The following is an 18,169-nucleotide window of genomic DNA, read 5'->3' on the forward strand; positions in this document are numbered from 1 at the left end:
TAAGTTATTATATTTATTTATTTTATGTTTGCTTACTGTGTCCTAGCTTCTTGTTTTGTTTTGATATGCCCAAATAGGCTGCTCATATGAGCTAGTTTGATTATTGGCACCTTTGAAGCTCTAATATTCTGTCACCAGGTAGTTAGATCTGTTACTGGGTATGTGAGCTCAGGAGTCCGCCCACTCTTCTCTATGGATTCAGCTCAGGTGCCCAGGTAGATAGCCACCAAGCATGTGGTATAGGCTCTCACTTACAGTCCTAGACAGGCATGGGTGATTGGTGTAGGCACAGACATCTGGCTGCAGCAGGTGGACACACTCTGAGCAAGGCAGGGGGCTGACGGCCACCCCTGAGTGTCCAGGAGGAAGGTGTGTCCCTGTTCCCTAGAGCGTGTACGTGGGTAGGTTTTGCAGCAGGACTATGAGCACCTAATGCTGTTGGCTGTAAGGGCTGAGGGGCACCTCTTATTCATGGGCCCCTATCGCAGGTGGCTAGGTGGCATGAGTGGAGCCACCAGTCCTCAGGCCCCTGATGTGGATAGGAGAAGACCCTGCTTAATGGGCAGAGCAGTGTCAGATGTCAAGAACCTGCCACTTCACAGCTGAAACAGTTGAAGTTAGACTTCTGGTGTATACCCTGTTGTACTGCGGCAATGAAGGCCTACGCTGTTCAGATGGGCCCACACAAGTCTATGCAGGGGGAAAGGCACTCAAAGTCTGTGAATCTCTTATGCCTGTGCCTAGGCAAAGGAGCTGTGCCTACCCTGGGTCTTGGCTTAGGGGAGCCGGCTGTTTATTTTTTCCCCAGTTTGTTAATTTGTTCACCCTCCAAGGCAGGGAGAATGGCTCCGGGCGTGTGACAGATCCTACTTCTGGTCCAGGCAACTCAGCAGTTGCTGAAGCTGGTCCAGGATGCGGTGCAGGCAGGGAGCTGGGAGGTAAATGGGAGAGACGTTTTTCCCTAAGGGGGGTGTTTCTGATCCATGCGGTAGGTCCTACGCAATTACTTAATCTTTCGCCAGTGAGAGCTGCTTCTCACTGGTTCAGGCTGGCCGTGTAGACTCTCTGGCTCTGGGTCTCTCCCTGTGCAGAAAACGCGCCTCCCAAGCCGTTTGCCTGCCTCACTGCTCACCTCCGAGCTGATCAGGCCTGAAGGGCTCAGGCTCTCGCCAGGTCACGTCTGGCAACTCCTCGCTACTTCCAAACCATCTCTCCTTCTCCCTGCCACTCAGTCTGGTTTCTCAACTCTGCCTTTGATGTTAAGGGCTCCCAGATTGCCATATATAATCGAATCACTTGTTTTTTTGGGTCTTTGTTGTAAGAGGGTCCACTGGAAGTGTCCGACTACTCTGCCATCTTGGCCTCGTCTACAGGTTTCTAAAGTACGTATACCCAAAACCAAAGGCCCTGTAGTCGAGTCCGTTCTGACTCATAGCAACCCTATAGGACAGAGTAGAACTGTCCTGTAGTGTTCCCAAGGCTGTCAATCTTTATGGGAGCGGACTACCATACCTTGCTCGCCCAGAGTGGCTGGTGGGTTTGAACCACCGACCTTTTGGTTAGCAGCTGAGCACTCTAACCACTTGGCTACCAGGGCCCCTTGAAGTGCTTATAGCCTTAACATAAACTTTTCTCCCCAGTTAAAATGAGAGATCTACTTAATTGTGGTTCTAGACAGTGCTTACAATAGTGCTAGACACACAGTAGGTTGCCAGCTATTTAAGCCCACTCAAGTTCAAGGGAGGTGGCCCTGAGGGCATGTGATAGAACTGCCCTGCTCCTTGTTACTTCAGCTTCAGACCTTGGATCAAGACTGCATATCTGGACCACAATAACTATAAACTTCTCATAGGATTGCCTTCGCCAAATTTAATTTAGTTTTAAACCTTTGACATTTTTTGAGGGTTTAGGAAATTAATTTTCTACTGCATTTGCTATTTAAAAAAAAAAAGTTGTAGGAGGACATTGTCTGTCACATCACTCAAGGTCCCCTTATGTAAAGTCCCACAGGTTTTTTTTAATTCTGTGCCAGTAAAGCTCTGTTTCTTGAGCATCTGACATGCTTTCTGAGGGTTGAGGGTAAGAGCACCATAAATGGTAGCTCTCTTTGCATTCTGGAGGACTATACGTCTTGACTGGGCTTCCCCTTTGCCCTGACAGTCAGAAATCTCAGATACATTCTAAGCTTAACCACATAGATATTTGTTGTGTATGTTGGCATATATATTTTCCTGTTTCTAGTCCGGGTTTTTAAAAATTGCTTCTTAAGTTTTGTTAGTTGCTATTTCAAAGCTTTTTTCATAATGACAGAAAATAGTAAATGATTATTATGAATTTTGGAAAATGGGAAAAAAAATTGTCAACAAATTTGCTAACAATTGTAGCATCCATAAAGATTTAGGGAAAAAATCCACTTGCTGTAGAGTCAATTCCAACTCATAGCGACCCCATGTGTGTCAGAGTAGAGCTATGCTCCATAGGGTTTTCAGTGGCTGATTTTTTGGAAGTAGATCATAGGCCTTTCTTCCAAGGCGCCTCTGGGTAGACTTGAACCACCTTTTAGTTAGCAGCCAAGTGTGTTAATCCTTTGCCCCGCATAGGAACTCTCCATAAAGATTTAGGTATAAAGTATTTACTTATATCATTAGAAATTGTAGACTAAAAGAGTCTAGAAATAGCAGTGGCTTAAACACACAAGGGTTTATTTTCTCATGTAGAAGAAATTCTGAGGTAGGCAGCCTAGGTCTGATATGGTGGCTCTGTTAAATCATCAGGGACCCAGACTTCTGTCTTTCTACTCTGTTCTTAATGTGTTCCTAGAGTAACCTCAAGGTCACTTCATGGCCCAAGATGACTGTTGGAGTTGGGAAGGGAAAAGGTCAGAAGAAGGGCTAACTCCCTGTCTTTTAAGGAGAGCCTCAGCGAGACGGATTGAGACAGTGGCTGCAACAGTGGGCCCAAAAGTAGCAATGATTTTGAAGATGGCACGACACTGGGCAGTATTTCATTCTGTTGTACATAGGGTCGCTATGAGTTGGAACCGACTCAATAGCATCTGACAACAACATCCAGAAATCAGATGAACCCCTCCAGAACTGGCCACAGTCTGATCACATGGACTTACCTAGCTGCAAGGGAGGCTGGGCTATGTAGTTTTTTCACCTGGACACATTTCTGTTACTAAGACAAAAAGGGAGACTTAATATTGGGAAGCAATTAGTCTGATTTCTGAATCTTTCTCTATGCATATACATTCAGTGAGGTGTTTATGCCAAAGCCATTTTAAATAGTTTATGGAAAGAGTCAAGGTATAAGTAAACATCAACTTAGATATAATAAATAAAATGTGCTACATCTTGTCAGATGGATCTTGGCCGAAAGCAGAGAATATCAGAAAGATGTTTACCTGTGTTTTATTGACTATGTAAATGCATTCAGCTGTGTGGATCACCATAAATTATGGATAACATTGCAAAGAATGAGAATACCAAAACACTTAATTGTGCTCATGAGGAGCCTGTACATAGACAAAGAGGCAGTCTTTCGAACAGAGCAAGAGGATAGTGCATGGTTTAAAATCAGGAAAGATGTGCGTCAGCGTTGTATCCTTTCACCGTGCTTATGTAATTACATGCTGAGCAAATAATCCAAGAAGCTGGACTATATGAAGAAGAACGGGGCATCAGGATTGGAGGAAGACTCATTAACAACCTGCAACGGGCAGATGACACAACCTTGCTTGTTGAAAGCAAAGAGGACTTGAAGCACTTACTGTTGAAGATCAAAGACTACAACCTTCAGTATGGACTTCACTTCGACATAAAGAAAACAGAAATCCTCACAACTGGACCAGTAAGCAACATCATGATAAACGGAGAAAAGATTGAATTTGATGGTGATTTCATTTTACTTGAGTCCACAATCAGCGCCCATGGAAGCAGCAGTTAAGAAATCAAACAACATATTTCATTGTGCAGATCTACTGCCAAAGACCTGCTTAAAGTGTTTAAAAGCAAAGATGTCACTTTGAGGACTAAGGTACACTTGACCCAAGCCGTGATATTTTCAGTCGCCCCTTATGCATGTGAAAGCTGGACAGTGAATAAGGAAGACTGAAGAATTGATGCCTTTGAATTATGGTGTTGGCGAAGAGTATTGAATGTACCGTGGACTGCCAGAAGAACAAACAAATCTGTCTTGGAAGAAGTACAGCCAGAATACTCCCTGGAAGCGAGGATGGCAAGACTTCATCTCAAGTACTTTGGGCATGTTATCAGGAGGGGACCAGTCCCTGGAGAAGAACATCATGCTTTGTAAAGTAGAGGGTCAATGAAAGAGAGGAAGACCCTCAATGAGATGGATTAACACAGTGGCTGCAACGATGAGCTCAAGCATAGCAACAATTGTGAGGATGGCGCAGGACCAGGCAGTGTTTTATTCTATTGTACATAATGTTGCTATGAGTCAGAATCAATTTGACAGCACCTAACAACAACAACATCTTGTTATCCTATTAGTTTTACCACTCTGCCTTTCTTTAATTTTTTCAGTGAATGTACCATTTATATACATACCCTGATAGTGCGTATTTTTTAATATTCAATCAGTACAGACTTATCCAGGGCTAGAAGGGACATTAGACAGTTTTCTCCAAGGGCTGCATATTCCATTGCCTACAGGGACAATTCAGGTACCATAAATGATTAAAGTAGGCCAAGGTCAGTGTTGGGGACTATAATAGACAGTGGTAGAGCCTGTGGCATCCTGGAGAGAGCCTGCCCTGTCTAAAGGGGGTAGCCGCCACTTAACCTCTATTCATTGTTGCCATGTGGGACTGCTGGCTCAGTGTTGCTAGATACTCAGATTTTTTTTCCACCCAAGAGAATCCAGAAGTCTAGATTTTTATCTGAAATCCAGAGTATATAACTTGGCAACTAATTAATTCAATTAAAACAAAATAAACAATAACCAAAAAAAAACGAACTTCTTGCAGTCGACGATTCCAACTCATCGAGACCCTATAGGACAGAGTAGAACTGCCTCAGAGGGTTTCCAAGACTGTAATCTTGACAGAGCAGCTGATGGGTTCTTACCGCCAACCTTTCGGTTAGTAGCCGAGCACTCAACCACTGTACCACCAGGGTGCTGGATAAATGCAACACCAACCCATGGGCTGCCAGTTGAAGAGCTTTGATCTGGTCCACTCCTTGTTTTTCAGTTGACAGCCGAGCCCTAGAGAGGTCAAGTGGCTTGTGACTTTGTTCTTTAGTCCCCACCTCAACAAAGCCTGGTCCTCTATAGTGAATTTGTCTCAGAATATGAAGAAATAAAAAAAATTTGAAGTTGAACAAGACTACTTTGAAGGGCCATTGATTCTCCCCTTAAATAGGCTTTCATTTTCTTCTTAAATCATTTTGGTATGGAGAAAGTTGGGCTTGGATCCCAGTTCTGCTATTTCCCAGCTGTGTGACTTTGGACGAGCCTTGAGCGTCTCATTTTGAGTATTTCGTGTCTTCTGTACCATCCATTTTCTTTCTCTCCCACCTTTCTTTCTTTCTCTACTTTTCCAGCTTTTGAGTAGCATAACATGGTGGTTAAGAGGAGGGTCTAGAGCCAGATAGCCAGGATTCAAATCCTGCCTTCTCTATTAGCTGTGTGACTTTGGGCAAGTTACTTAAAGTTTCTATGCCTCAGTTTCCTCATCTGTAGAATGGGCATAATCATAGTACCTACTTCATATGGTTGTGGTGCGAATTAACTGAGTCAGTATGTATGAAGTATGAAGAAGGGTGCTTGGCACATAGAGAGTGCTATATAAACGTTGGCTGTTTTTCCCCCATGTTCTCTTTTTCTTATTTCCTCTGCTGCTTTGAGGCCATAAATCTTTTAGTGGGCTTCTCCAGTGGGCCTGGCTCTGGCTCCCCATCTCGCCGTGAGCACTTCTACCTCCTGGTGCCCTTCTGCAGCCAGCAGCCAGCCCCCGATCTGGACCCAACCCTGGAAGGCCGTGACACAGCCCTTGATTTTGTTCCATTTTTGAGCTCAGCTGTGCCATTTAAATTTTCTAGAGTCCATTTTTTCTGTCATTGCTATATGTTTGAAAGAGAGGGAATGAGTCACTTGACTGTTCTGTTTTGACCTAAAACCTCATTAAGTTATTTCGTTGGTCACATAGAGATGATACGTGTCCCGTTAGCATTTCTGATGGCTGTATTATGAGGTAAAGAGTAAATGTAGTATGAGCTTGCCTTAGCCAGAGTTATGCGTGCAGCAGGTAGCTTGTCCTGGAAACCAGAGAGAGCCTGTCAGTTTGGGATGTACAAATCCAGCAGCTTTGTTAAAATAGTAAAGTGTCCAAGAGTATGGGCTATGTGTTTATTGGAAGAAATTGTCTTTTCCCCTAAAGACTATACGTAAGCAGAGAAACTAAGACGGTCTTATGTTTAATTTAAATTGCTTCTTTCTCGCTCTTTAAAACATCACCATCTTTTTCAGCTTTTAGGTTATTTGTATAAGAGATCTGACCTGAACAGCCCAGCCAAACAATTCTTCAAGGATAATTAATATTCCCTGTCGAGAGCAACAAGTGAAATAGGTATGTATTGCTAAGACTCTTATTTTTGCTTCTTCTCTCTGCCTCCCCTCAAGTCAGTGAGTAGTGAGGAGATGTGGGAAGGGAAGGACTTGTTTATGTATTTATTTTTATTTAATAAGTCTACTCCAGACCAACAGGAAACTGGTCAGGCCACCTGCTGCATTGCTCTGTTCTCTTTCCAACAAAGGGGACAAGGAAGAACTTCTATTTCAGTTCCAGATTATCAGCATCATAGTCAGAGAAACTAGAATTTCTGCTGGATTTTTTAAAAATCTGTATTAACAAGCTGCATCATTGTGGATATTTGTTCAGCATCGGTTTGACTGGCATAGGCAGCAGGGCTATGACCAGTGAGGGACGTGAGCCACAGGTTAACACGTGGAGTGCCTTTTAGTACAGTGCTGTGCATCTTTTAGGGACAGATCTCTTTGAGAATCTGATTAAAGCTGTGAGAACCTCTCCATAGAAAACTGTAGATATGCACACACTTCTGCAGATGATTTCAGGGTGTCTCTGATCCCCAGATCCCATAGGGGATCCATAGACCCCAAGTCAAGAATCCTCATTATAGAGATTTATAGATAGCTAGCCTTCAGGAGATATGGCCCCAGGAGTGCAGTGACACATCAGAAATTAAGTTTTAAGGAAAATGTCAGCTTATAAAAGTGCAAGAATGATGCAGCTGAGAGTGTATCCTGAGGTCCAGCCTTGATTCAAAATTGGGTCAAATAAATTTTTTTTTTTAATTTTTGGTGAAAATGTTCACAACACAACATACACCCATTCAGCAGTTTTTACATGAGCAGTTCAGTGACAAAGGTTACATATTACACATTGTGTCACCATTCTCACTATCTTTGCCCATATTGTTTCACCCGATTAACTTAGACTCTGACTCTTAAAGTTCTCATCTGTGCTTCAGAGTTACTCTTGTCAATTTGATCTCATATGGATAATTCTTTAAAACAGTGCATGCAGTGCTCCAGGAAGATATTCTTTACTAATTGAGCTAAACTGTTGTTCAGTTTAAAAATGACTTCATAGCATAGTATTGGTTTAAGATTTAAAAATTGTTTACAGGTGTTAGATTCAAGGGTTTACTCAGTCTCAGTGGATCCATTAAGTCTGATTTCCATGAGAATTTGAAGTTCTGTGCTACATTTTTCCTCTTTTTGATCAAGAACCATCTACTGGGTCCTTGATCAAAACGTTCAGTAGTGGTAGCCAGGCAGTCCATTTCCTTCCCCGATTCCAATGTCTTCTTCTTCCTCTGTTGCTCCAAGCGAGTAGAGACCAGTTGTTGTATCTTGGGTGGCCACTTACAAGCTTTTAAGACCCCAGGCACTACTCACTGAACTAGGAGGTAGAACAGAGACTCTAAAGACATTAGGCTAATTGACCGAATAGAAAATTGGGTCAGATAAATTTTTAAATCTTTTTTTGTCCCCATGGTGGAATGCTAGTTAAGGAGCTTTGATTGTTGATTTCCTTCCCACGCTAAGTTGGGAACTCCCTGCCAAAGATGGTCTGCAGTGTTGGGGCCTGTGTTTGCAAAAGTCACCTTGACTTTGGAAAAAAGTTCCTGAGTCCCGTCTGGCCTTGCTGTAGATCTCAGAGGGTTCATTCGGTTATGCCCAAATGTGTTTTACTAGAGATTGTTTCCTTTTGCCTATTCTGTCTCCACCGTTGACTACGAGAGTTCCCATGATGACTGTTTTTAGCAGAGGCTACTTAAAACTGTTCCAGGGGAAGCTGTTGCCATAGCTACCTTGGCTGTGATGGTTACCATTTTCTTCTTTTTGTTAGCTTGTGGTTTCCCTGTGTTTTAAGGTAACATCTGATGTTCTGTTTTTCTGCCAAGCAGCAAGGAAAATGCTGGATTCTTTTGTGTTATTGATGTTTAGTTGTATGTGTTTGGAGTTGTGTGTGTGTGTGTGTGTGTGTGTGTGTAAGGTAAGGTTAAGATACCTCAAAAAATGAAATATTAGGAGAGTTTGGGAAAAGCCAGATATGCATATGTATTTTCTCTTCTCCAGTTTTTAATTTTGGGTGAACTTGGTCCAGTTTTGGTCAAATTTTGGACTAATGGCTATAGTCAGTTGTCCTCTGCAATGAGGGGAAAGAAACTTGGCAGAGCTCCATTTCTCACTCCCTGGAACCATTTCTCACTCCCAGGAATTAGAACCACTGTGGTCTGGCCTGCAGTCTGAAATGTCCTCTAGTACCAAGTCTGCTTCTGTGAGCAGATGGCTGAGAAGTCAGGCAGAGGTTGTTTTATCTCAGCTTGTGTCTGAGTTATCTAGTGCTGCTGTAACAGAAATACCACAAGCAGGTGGCTTTAACAAACAAATTTATTTTCTCACACTTTAGGGGGCCAGTAGTCTGAATTCAGGGTGCCGGCTCTAGGAGAAGGCTTTTTTTCTTTGTTGGCTTTGGAAGAAGGTCCTTGCCTCTTCTGAACTTCTCCTCCTGAGCAATCTTGTGGTTTAGCATCTCTCTTCCCCGATCTCTGCTTCTTTCCTTGCTTGTTTAATCTCTTTTGTATCTCAGAAGAGTTTGATTCGAGACACAGTCTACACTAATCCTGCCTCATTAACATAACAAAGACATCCCACTCCCAAATGGGATTATATCCACAGGCATAGAGGTTAAGATTTACAGCATATTTTGGGAGGGACACAATTCACTCTGTAACAACCTGGTAAGAAAATAGAGGGGTGTGGTCCCACAGGTAGTACAGCCACACCTGGTGGCAACACCAATCCCAGCTGGTGTCTTTATCCAAGATTGTAAACACAACACTTAGCACACACCTGGTGCACCAGGAGCAGATCAGGTTTGCAGAGAGATTGAAAGCTGCCTGGACTTCTCTCTGTCTCAATAGGATACTATTCTCAGCATTTTTCAATTTGCTTATCTTAGAAATGTTCATTAGATTTAAAAAAGAAAACAACAGCCTACCCAATTTATCATGCCCAGGACTGTGTGTTCATGATTTGGGGCGTTGGTCAGCTCATTGGTGGCTGTCAGGTGCTGATGGGCCCTACCTAGGTGGACCCTGTGGACACATCTGGATAGTGACATGTCATGACAGGCACTGGGTAGCATGGCATGCCTATTTAGTGTGGGTAGTCTCCCCGCTCCTCACTGTGCTTGTAAACCCAGACCTGTGCCTCTGCTCCCAGGATCAAGATGAATGCCATGCTGGAGACCCCTGAGCTCCCGGCCGTGTTTGACGGAGTGAAGCTGGCCGCAGTGGCTGCCGTGCTGTATGTGATCGTCCGATGTTTGAATCTGAAGAGCCCCACAGCCCCACCCGAACTCTACTTCCAGGATTCAGCGCTCTCCCGCTTTCTGCTCAAGTCCTGTCCGCTTCTGACCAAAGAGTGAGTAGACTTCACAGCCTCCATATGCCGACCTTCTAATCTGTGGGCTTTGTGAGATGTTCAGAGAAGAACCTTCTCACATTGTGTCCTTAAGACATCAATGTAAAATGGCATCATTGGTGTTAAGATAGCCACGGTCTTGATAGGAGTCTGGTGTTTGAATCCTGGAGTGTGGGAGAAAGAATCAGATCTTTATTGCTTAGAAACGTCCCTTCTTCCACAGTGCGGTGTCATCACCCATGACAAGGACTTGCAGAAGAAATAGTCATTCTTAGGTGGATACAGAAACTCAGAGAGTATTCCAGCCATTTATCAAATGCCCTGTTGCCAGTTCTAGGCCAGAGAAATCATCCTTACCCAAAATAATGAATAAGAAAAAAGCACAAACTAATTAGTTGAGTTCTTGCCATCTGCCTTATTGAAAAACGTACCAGAGAACCCATTTTGTACTAGGAGAATCCACTTCAAGGGAATGCTGTCATTCCGAGGGAACCAGGCTTCCCTGTATAAGCCCCAGATGTGTATTTTGGAGGTGGCAGGGTGAGCACTGCCCCTGAGAGAGGAAAACCTTAGTTGTAAAGTAAAGGAAATCCTGTTCCACTTCATACAGACTGTTTTCAAGAGATACATTGTTAACTTTTTCCCTGTTGTTGTCATCTGAGTACCTAGGTCTTCCTTCAGGGCTCATGCCAAACCTCAGGCATGAAGCGTTCCATAATCTCCTCAGTCTGACTTCCTCACTCCTTTCTCATCACTACTGCCTCTCTCTGTGCCTCTTCAAGCTAGCTTATGCCATCTCGCCTAGCGTGCCTCGTAAGACGGAAGCTGCTTGGAGAACTATCTTGTTCAAACTATGCTCCCTCAGCATGTGACTAACAAAGTTTCTGATGCTCAGTGGATAGTAGCAGAAGCTTTGCCCTTCATCTTGATACAATCTCTCACCCCCTCTATTGGGGGTTGGTGACCCTGATTGGAAGATCCTTTCCTAAAAGCAGACAAGTGGGCAACCCCTGGTCACTGGCCAAGTGCCATGCTCCCTCCTGGTGAAACCTAAATTGGGAGAGAGAGAAGTCAAGCTAGGTTAAAGGCACAGCTGATGCTTGTTTAGGACTTAGCTGTGGTTTAAAGGTGGTTATGAAGGGACAAGTTCCCCAGAAACTATTTACTTTTAAGACCTGTCCCTTTGACCATAGGACCAGCCCTTTTAGAGCATGTGGGAACATTACTTAAGCAGCTAAATTTCAAATACCCAAGCACTCTGACTTGAACATGACAAATGATTAAAAGGCAAAAGGATTCACTTTTTTTCTCCATGTTTTCTTCTTATTATTATTGTGGTAAAATATATATAACAAAACATTTGCCATTTTAACTGTTTTTAAGTGTACAATTCAGTGACGTTCATTACGTCCACCATGTTGTGCAGCTGTCACCACTATCCATTTTCAAATGTTTTTCATCTCCTAAACAGACACTCAGCCCCCTTAAGTAATCACTCCTCCATCTTTTAACTGACATCTTATCTTTGATTTAGGTTCTGACTTTAGGAATGACTGTATCTTGCATTCATGTAGCATATCTCCAAAATGTTTTCACGTTACTCTATTTTGTCCATGTTACTACATTTTGAATTTGTTGGGTACCTCTCATATAAAAACCAGTTGCTGTCGATTCAATTCCAACTCATGGCAACTCCATGTGTGTACAGTATGCCATTTAATCCTTTTAACAACTTTGAGGTTGGATTCATTTTTCCTCATTTCAAGGATGAGGAAACTAGAAGTAGCAGAGAGGGAAACTGAACCCAAGTCCATGACTCCAAAGTTAGTTCCCTTCTTACCCATGGGGAGGTGGACAGGGACTAGCATTTTCATAGGGTTCAGGTGAGAAGAGTCAGGCAGAGAGAGAATTAAGGGGCCAGCCTATCATGTGAGTTAGCAGGACTGGCCCCAAGTCATTTTCCGATTTCCATGTGACCCTTTCTATTTTAATCACTCTTTGTCAGAAGCCACCGTCCCTGATGTTCTTTTTCTGTGTCACATTTCATAGCAGCCTCCCATATATTTGAAGCTGAGGACAGGAAACACGTCTGTTAAGGGTAAAAGTGCTTCTCCTGGGACTTTGAAGATGTTTTTCCTCAGAGGAACCCTGTCGGCAGCCTTCACAAACACCAGTCTAGGCTGGAAAGTTCTGTTAACTGATTCACAACGAGCTATTGGTGTCATTCACTAACCCTATCTGAAAACAGCCAGTTATTATGACTTATGTGCCAAATGAGAACATATCCCTTCGCTGTTCAGTGTAGGAAGAAGTTGTTGAAAGGTGAACATGTAAAGCAGTGTTATGAGAGTAGGGTTTCCCTCACCTCACTGTTAAAGTCAGTTTGGGGAGCTTTTTTAAGATAATTTACCTAAAGATACACTATAAATGAATCTTTTAATGTCTGGGGGAAATCTTTGCTTAGATGGGATGATATAGGTCTCTTCTTCACATAGCAGCCAGTCAGTATTTACCTAGTGAATCTTTTTTTTGCTGTTCTCAAGAAATGTTTGCTTTTAGTAAAACAAGCAAACTAAAGTTCCATCCAGAGTTGTGAGAAAATCTAGATGGCATTACAATGTCCATTTTTTATGAATAAAAAATTAATACATATTCATTTATTAAAAACAACAAAAAAAGAAAAGCACATAAAAATCTTCTATAATTCTCCTACCCAGAGATAAGCACTGTTACTATTGTGGTGATCATCCCTATGGTTTCTTTTTTTTTTTTTGTCTTCTGGGTGTACTCCCCCCACCCCCACAAAATTGAGATGATATATATTGTTTGGTAACCCGCTTTGACACTTAGATTACCATGACCTAGCTGCTACGTATCTTTTAACATTTGATTTTTCACAGGTTTAGAATGGAAGTCTGGCAACCACACAAATTTCCTAGTGGCCCTTGGCAGTACTGGTGTAGAGAAAGAGCCTTGAATTGAAATTCGGACTAGGATGGACACCTAGGTTTTCTACCGCCAAACTTATATCTAAACCTCTGGTCCTTGGTTTCCTTCTATGTGAAATGAAACGGGCAACTCTCCTATGTTGTCCTTCACTAACATCCTCAGATGCTAGTGCCATTGCTTCGTCAGCAAGCACCAGTGAGGTCCTTTTAGAGGAAAGACCCTGGGGGAGGGGACCCTGACTACAGGGTAAGGGAAAGAATCTAAAGAAAGGGTTTTCTTCTGTATCTGCCCTCTCCTAACTATTCCCACCCCCATGTTCTAGGACAGGCTGGCACTGTCTCCCTTGGGCTTTTTTTTTTTTTGTAAGTGCTTTATTGACTTATAATTTACATACAGGGAAATGCACAAACTTTGTGTACAACTCAGGACATTTTACCTATGCATTCACCTGTGCTGTGTCCATTTAGCTCGTCCAGTCTTGTTTTATGGAAATTTGTGTCTTTTCTCCATCACTGAATTATATGTACCCAAAACCAAGAGCCACACACTTGAAGAGACCGAACAGGATACACTGGCAGTTCCAAATCTTACGTATTATGCCTTTCTGTCTTTTAGTTTCCATAAACATGCGTAGGCGATGGATGTTTCCATTTTGGCAAATGCTGTGTGTGCAAGAGAAGCCATGCCGGTTCCAGCTTATGCAATCAGTGCCGTTCACAGGGGCTCCGGGGAATCAAGAGGACCTTTAGCTCTGACAGAGTTCTGTTTACCTGGGAAGTCTCTACCCTGTCTCTAGAACAAGATGGGTTGTTTTTTCAGGCTTAAATTAAGTGGGAACAGCCCGGGGTATATGCAGAATGGCAGTTAGCAGCCTCTGCCCTTCCCTGCGGGCCTGTCACCAGTTCCCAGTCGGAAAGCGAAGGCAGGCAGCAGGTGCTCCGTCTCTGAACGTCTGCTATTAAAATGTATATATTCCCCTTGTGGGAAGCCAGGCTGCAGCTTTTTCACTCGTTGGCAGACTTGTCAGTGTGGGTCGTGGTGTAGCTAAAGATGAAAGCATTTAGGAAAAGCATGGTGGAGCACTCAGCTAATAGACAAGCCTCAGAACAGAGAGAGAGCTGAGGTGTTTTCATTACACGCAAGTGACACTGAGAAGCCCCTACAGGGTCCTGAGAAGGGGAGCAATGTGATCAAAACCACAGCCACATGTCTGTGGGTCCTTTCTTCCCAAGAGATAAAAATGTAATTGGTTTCTTCTGCAGCCAGCTGTCGCCTGTATTAATAAGAACCGAGTGTTATTGTTCCCTGTGGGTTTGAGAGATACCTGAAACTTAGGGGTGAGGTTTGCACCCCTTCTGACATCAAGCCGGAAATAACGATGGACTCACCTATGCCATGATGCCCTCTCTGAGCATTTTTCTTTGAAGCTGCTTCAGAGAGTCATCAGGATGGCAGACACCCCACGGCCTTTCTGTACAGTGTAATGGATTCCATCTTCTGTGGCTTTCCCCATTTCTCTCTTCTCTTGCCAGAGTATAAGCTCTGAACAAGAATCCTACTGAAATGTTGTTCTCATCGTAATTAGTCCACATCTTGAATTTCCTGTCAGTAGTCATCCACTAGTCCTTATTCATGACTGAGTTCTCTAAGTCTAAATTTTTGGGAGGGATAAAAAAAGATCATTAAAAAAAAAAAAAAAAACTTGTTCATTGTAGAAACGTTCTAGAACCGCTTTTTTCCATTGGTTTCTGCACAACTCTGCTTCCTAATTATTTCTGATAAGGCAGAGCAATCTACTTTTTTTTTTCGTCTCTCAAACAATATCAATTCCCTCTCATTGCTGTCATACATATTCACTTCCTAACAGTAAATATGCATTTTCTTTTTTCTACCCCAAATAAAAGCCTGGTTCTATATATATAAAAAATACTATATTTGTCATAGATGTGCAAGATATGCTATTTTTTGTCCTAGTGTACCAAAGAAGAAGGAGCCCTGGTGGTGCAGTGGTTAAGCACTGGGCTGTTAACCAAAAGGTCAACAGTTCGAAACCCCCAGCCACTCCACAGGAAAAAGATGTGGCAGTATGCTGCTGTAAAGATTATAGCCTTGGAAACCCTGTGGGGCAGCTCTACTCTTCCTGTAGGGCCACTTGAGTCAGAATCAACTCACCGGCAATGGGTTTGGTTTGGTTTCGTACCAAAGAAGTGTTAAATAATTAGAAGTACCATACAGAAAAGCACTAATTCAAATCACTCTGATAATGCAATATGCGGGATTATTTTCCAGACATAAAGAGCAAAGGACTTGGTATATAAACTCCCACTCCACTGCCATTTTCTCCCCTTGCCTCCTTTTATAAACAGCCTTATAAAGGCTGTTTCTTTGTATTGGCAGTGCCAAAGGGGAGGTTGGTGAGAGACTTCAATATGGACAATTGAGGTTTTCTCAATCTTAAAATAAAACACTCTGCAAATAGAGCTTCACACACTCCCTTCCAGTCAGATTGCCATCCCTACGCCCCTCCTAGGTGGAAATCCTGGAGCCAGCACAGCTGATTTATGAAGAGTTAAAGTTGAAAAGAATTTCATTATCTTGGGCTTAAATTCCTTTTAATTCCCTCTTACTCTCAGAGACATTCCAGATCAGATTTAGATCTTTCCCTCCTTGGCTGAACACTAAGGCTTTGTCGTTTTTACAGGATAAACTGCTAATGGCCAAGAGCCTTAATTCTATTGACCTGATTTTATCCATTTTAAGAACGTTGCAAATATTCCCTTAGATGCTTGTGGTTAGCTATTAAGAATTGATAAGCAGATCTGTAGAGCCCTGATGCACGTATTATGTAGGTAGCAGAACTTCAAAACACATTTACCTGGAAGCTTATATTGTAAGGGAGTTCTTGAAAGATGAAAGACTATGAGTCTTCCTTATTGAGACCAAGTATTCATTGTTAACATCAATGAGGTCACATTTTCAAATCATTTTGTGTTGACATTTCTTATGTTTCTGATGAAATGGCCCAGGCCAAAACTGTCAAGGTGGGGAAGTTGAATGGCTGAACCTGGATACTATCCTCTGTTACTAGGGTGACCAAACAGCCTAGTTTGCTCAGAACTGAGGGGTTTCCCAGGACATGGGGCTTTCAGAGCTATAGCTGGGGAGGTCCAGGACAAACTAGGATGTTTGTCACCCTATCTTATCCACTGTCTTCTGCCATCAGATGGTGAGGTTTTTATGAGTGGGTGTGCACTTGGGGGTAAGTGTGCACACCCAGTGGCCAGGTTTTATTTAACTCTTGGTTGTTGCCCACCTGCACAGTCTCTGCCCTGGCAGATTACTTATTCAAGAGTGCAGCCAAGCCAGGAAGGAAAATGCTGCCATCTTTTGAGAACTCTTGTATTGAATCAAGATGCCCAATCTTAGTCTGCTATGAAATTATCCATTTTCTGTAATCTAGATACAGTTTGTAGCTTCTTGTTAGAGACTCTGTGCCTTAGTACAGGAACTGTTGAAACCTGAAAGATCTAAAAGGTACAGAATCCAAAATATTCCAAGACTCCCTTGATTTTGTTCCAATGGAAGAAGCCTTATCTCCCCTGTGCCATGTATACCTTAAAGCAGTCAATTTCAATTTCTAAAAATTTATGACCAGTCTACTGCCCTATTCATCATGCTTGAGTTTATTTTTCAGGGCTTCTACTGTGTCTTCAAAAAAGCAGAAGAAGCATATGCTAAAACTGATGGTGTCAAAGCCATCACATATGGATGGGCAAGTGAGCTTTGGCTCTGTGGGAGGACTGTCCCATTCTTCCCCAGATTAGGCTTTAGGATCCATCTTGGTCCACTAATCATCCTTTACTTAATTTTACTTAAATGACTTTACATAAACCTAATTTACTTCAAGGCTTGTCTGGGATCAGATCCACGTTTATGGCCCTTCTCAATATGTAGTTGACTGAAAATTGGCCCAATACCCAAAAACAGGAAACAGATCTCATTTTCTAGAAAGTCTTAAAGTTTCAAAGTAGAGCCTACTATTATCAGCATCACATGTTTTATTGGTCCTGTGAATTCAGTGGTTACTAATTTTGATCCCAAACTGTTTTTTTTTTCCTCCTGCTTTATACTTTATTAGTAAAGTATAATTAAGTCAGTAAATTGACTTTTAAAATGTATTCTAGAGGGTGAATAACTATGATTTCTAAATTCTCAGCATACCATGTTCATCCAGTGGTGTGGAGAGTTAAGAGCTTAACTGCAGTTTCTGCAGTACTGTCTTCTGAAGCAGCAGTGAGTGAAGCTTCAGCAGCATCAAGAAAACCTTCCATGCAAATGAAGTGTGTCAGGGGGTGGGAAGACTTAGCTTTAGGATCAGAATTTATTAGATATATTTACTTGAGGAAAGCATTTTCCTTGGTTTGTAAGGAAATCTGCCCCTCCACGAATTCTAAGAAGCTGTTACTCATACAGAAAGCTGTAGTCCTTTAATAATTGATTTTTCACATGAATGAATGAGGTGCCATCCTTGTTGCCACCCTAAATGCCTGACTGCCAGGCTGAGAAGTGCCCTCTACCAAGGGTTGCATACTCCCTTCAGAGCTCTTCATCTGCCCAAGGTGGCTGCCTGCAGTGCAGCGTCACGGAGAGCCTTAGAAATGAGTCAGCCATTGTGGCATTCTAGGAACCACCTTAAATCTCCACCCGGGCGTCAGCCTAGAATCATAGAGGGCTCCAGGTCACTGTGGGCATCTGGCATCAAGCCAGGCACCTTAACTTCTGAGGCAGCTGTTAAAAGAGCCTATAATCCGGAGCCTTTGTGAACCCTCCTCACCCAGAGGTCAGTGGTTGATCCAGAACCATCTGTAGCCTCCCAGGAAGGGAGGAGTCTGTGAGAAGCAGCAGGTTGTGTATTTTTCCATCTATTCACTGAGTAATAATCCATTGCCACACACCACCCTGAATTTCCCATGACAGGAAACTCCAGATTCTCTTGCTGACAAGAAAGTGAACTGGTGTTTTCAGCCAGATCACAAAAGCTTGAACAGCAATTGCTGTTAATATGAAGTGAGAAGCTCCATAAATGTTTTTAAATTTAAAATCTGCCAAGCCATAATAGTATGGACTTTTCTTGGTATTTAAATAAAGGAAGATTCTTTCCAATGAATGTCTCTCTCTCTCTATCTATACATACATATACTATTATATATCAGATATAATAGTATATAATACATGTATT

General features: G+C 42.6%; 1 protein-coding gene across 5 annotated transcripts in view; it reads left to right on the top strand.

The window, feature by feature from the left end:
* Positions 1–18,169, top strand: part of ABHD2 (abhydrolase domain containing 2, acylglycerol lipase) — a 118,876-nt gene that overhangs the window by 26,755 nt on the left and 73,952 nt on the right. For all 5 annotated transcript variants that reach the window (XM_023725936.1, XM_004370621.3, XM_023725933.1 and 2 more), the window contains exons 2-3: positions 6,496–6,595; positions 9,781–9,981. In XM_023725936.1, coding sequence (XP_023581704.1) covers positions 9,788–9,981 — 194 coding nt within the window. In that variant the 5' untranslated portion in view covers positions 6,496–6,595; positions 9,781–9,787. The remainder of the gene's footprint in view (positions 1–6,495; positions 6,596–9,780; positions 9,982–18,169) is intronic.

The sequence above is a fragment of the Trichechus manatus genome, unplaced genomic scaffold, assembly GCF_000243295.1.
Source record: "Trichechus manatus latirostris isolate Lorelei unplaced genomic scaffold, TriManLat1.0 scaffold00009, whole genome shotgun sequence".
In the NCBI taxonomy this organism is placed as follows: domain Eukaryota; kingdom Metazoa; phylum Chordata; class Mammalia; order Sirenia; family Trichechidae; genus Trichechus; species Trichechus manatus.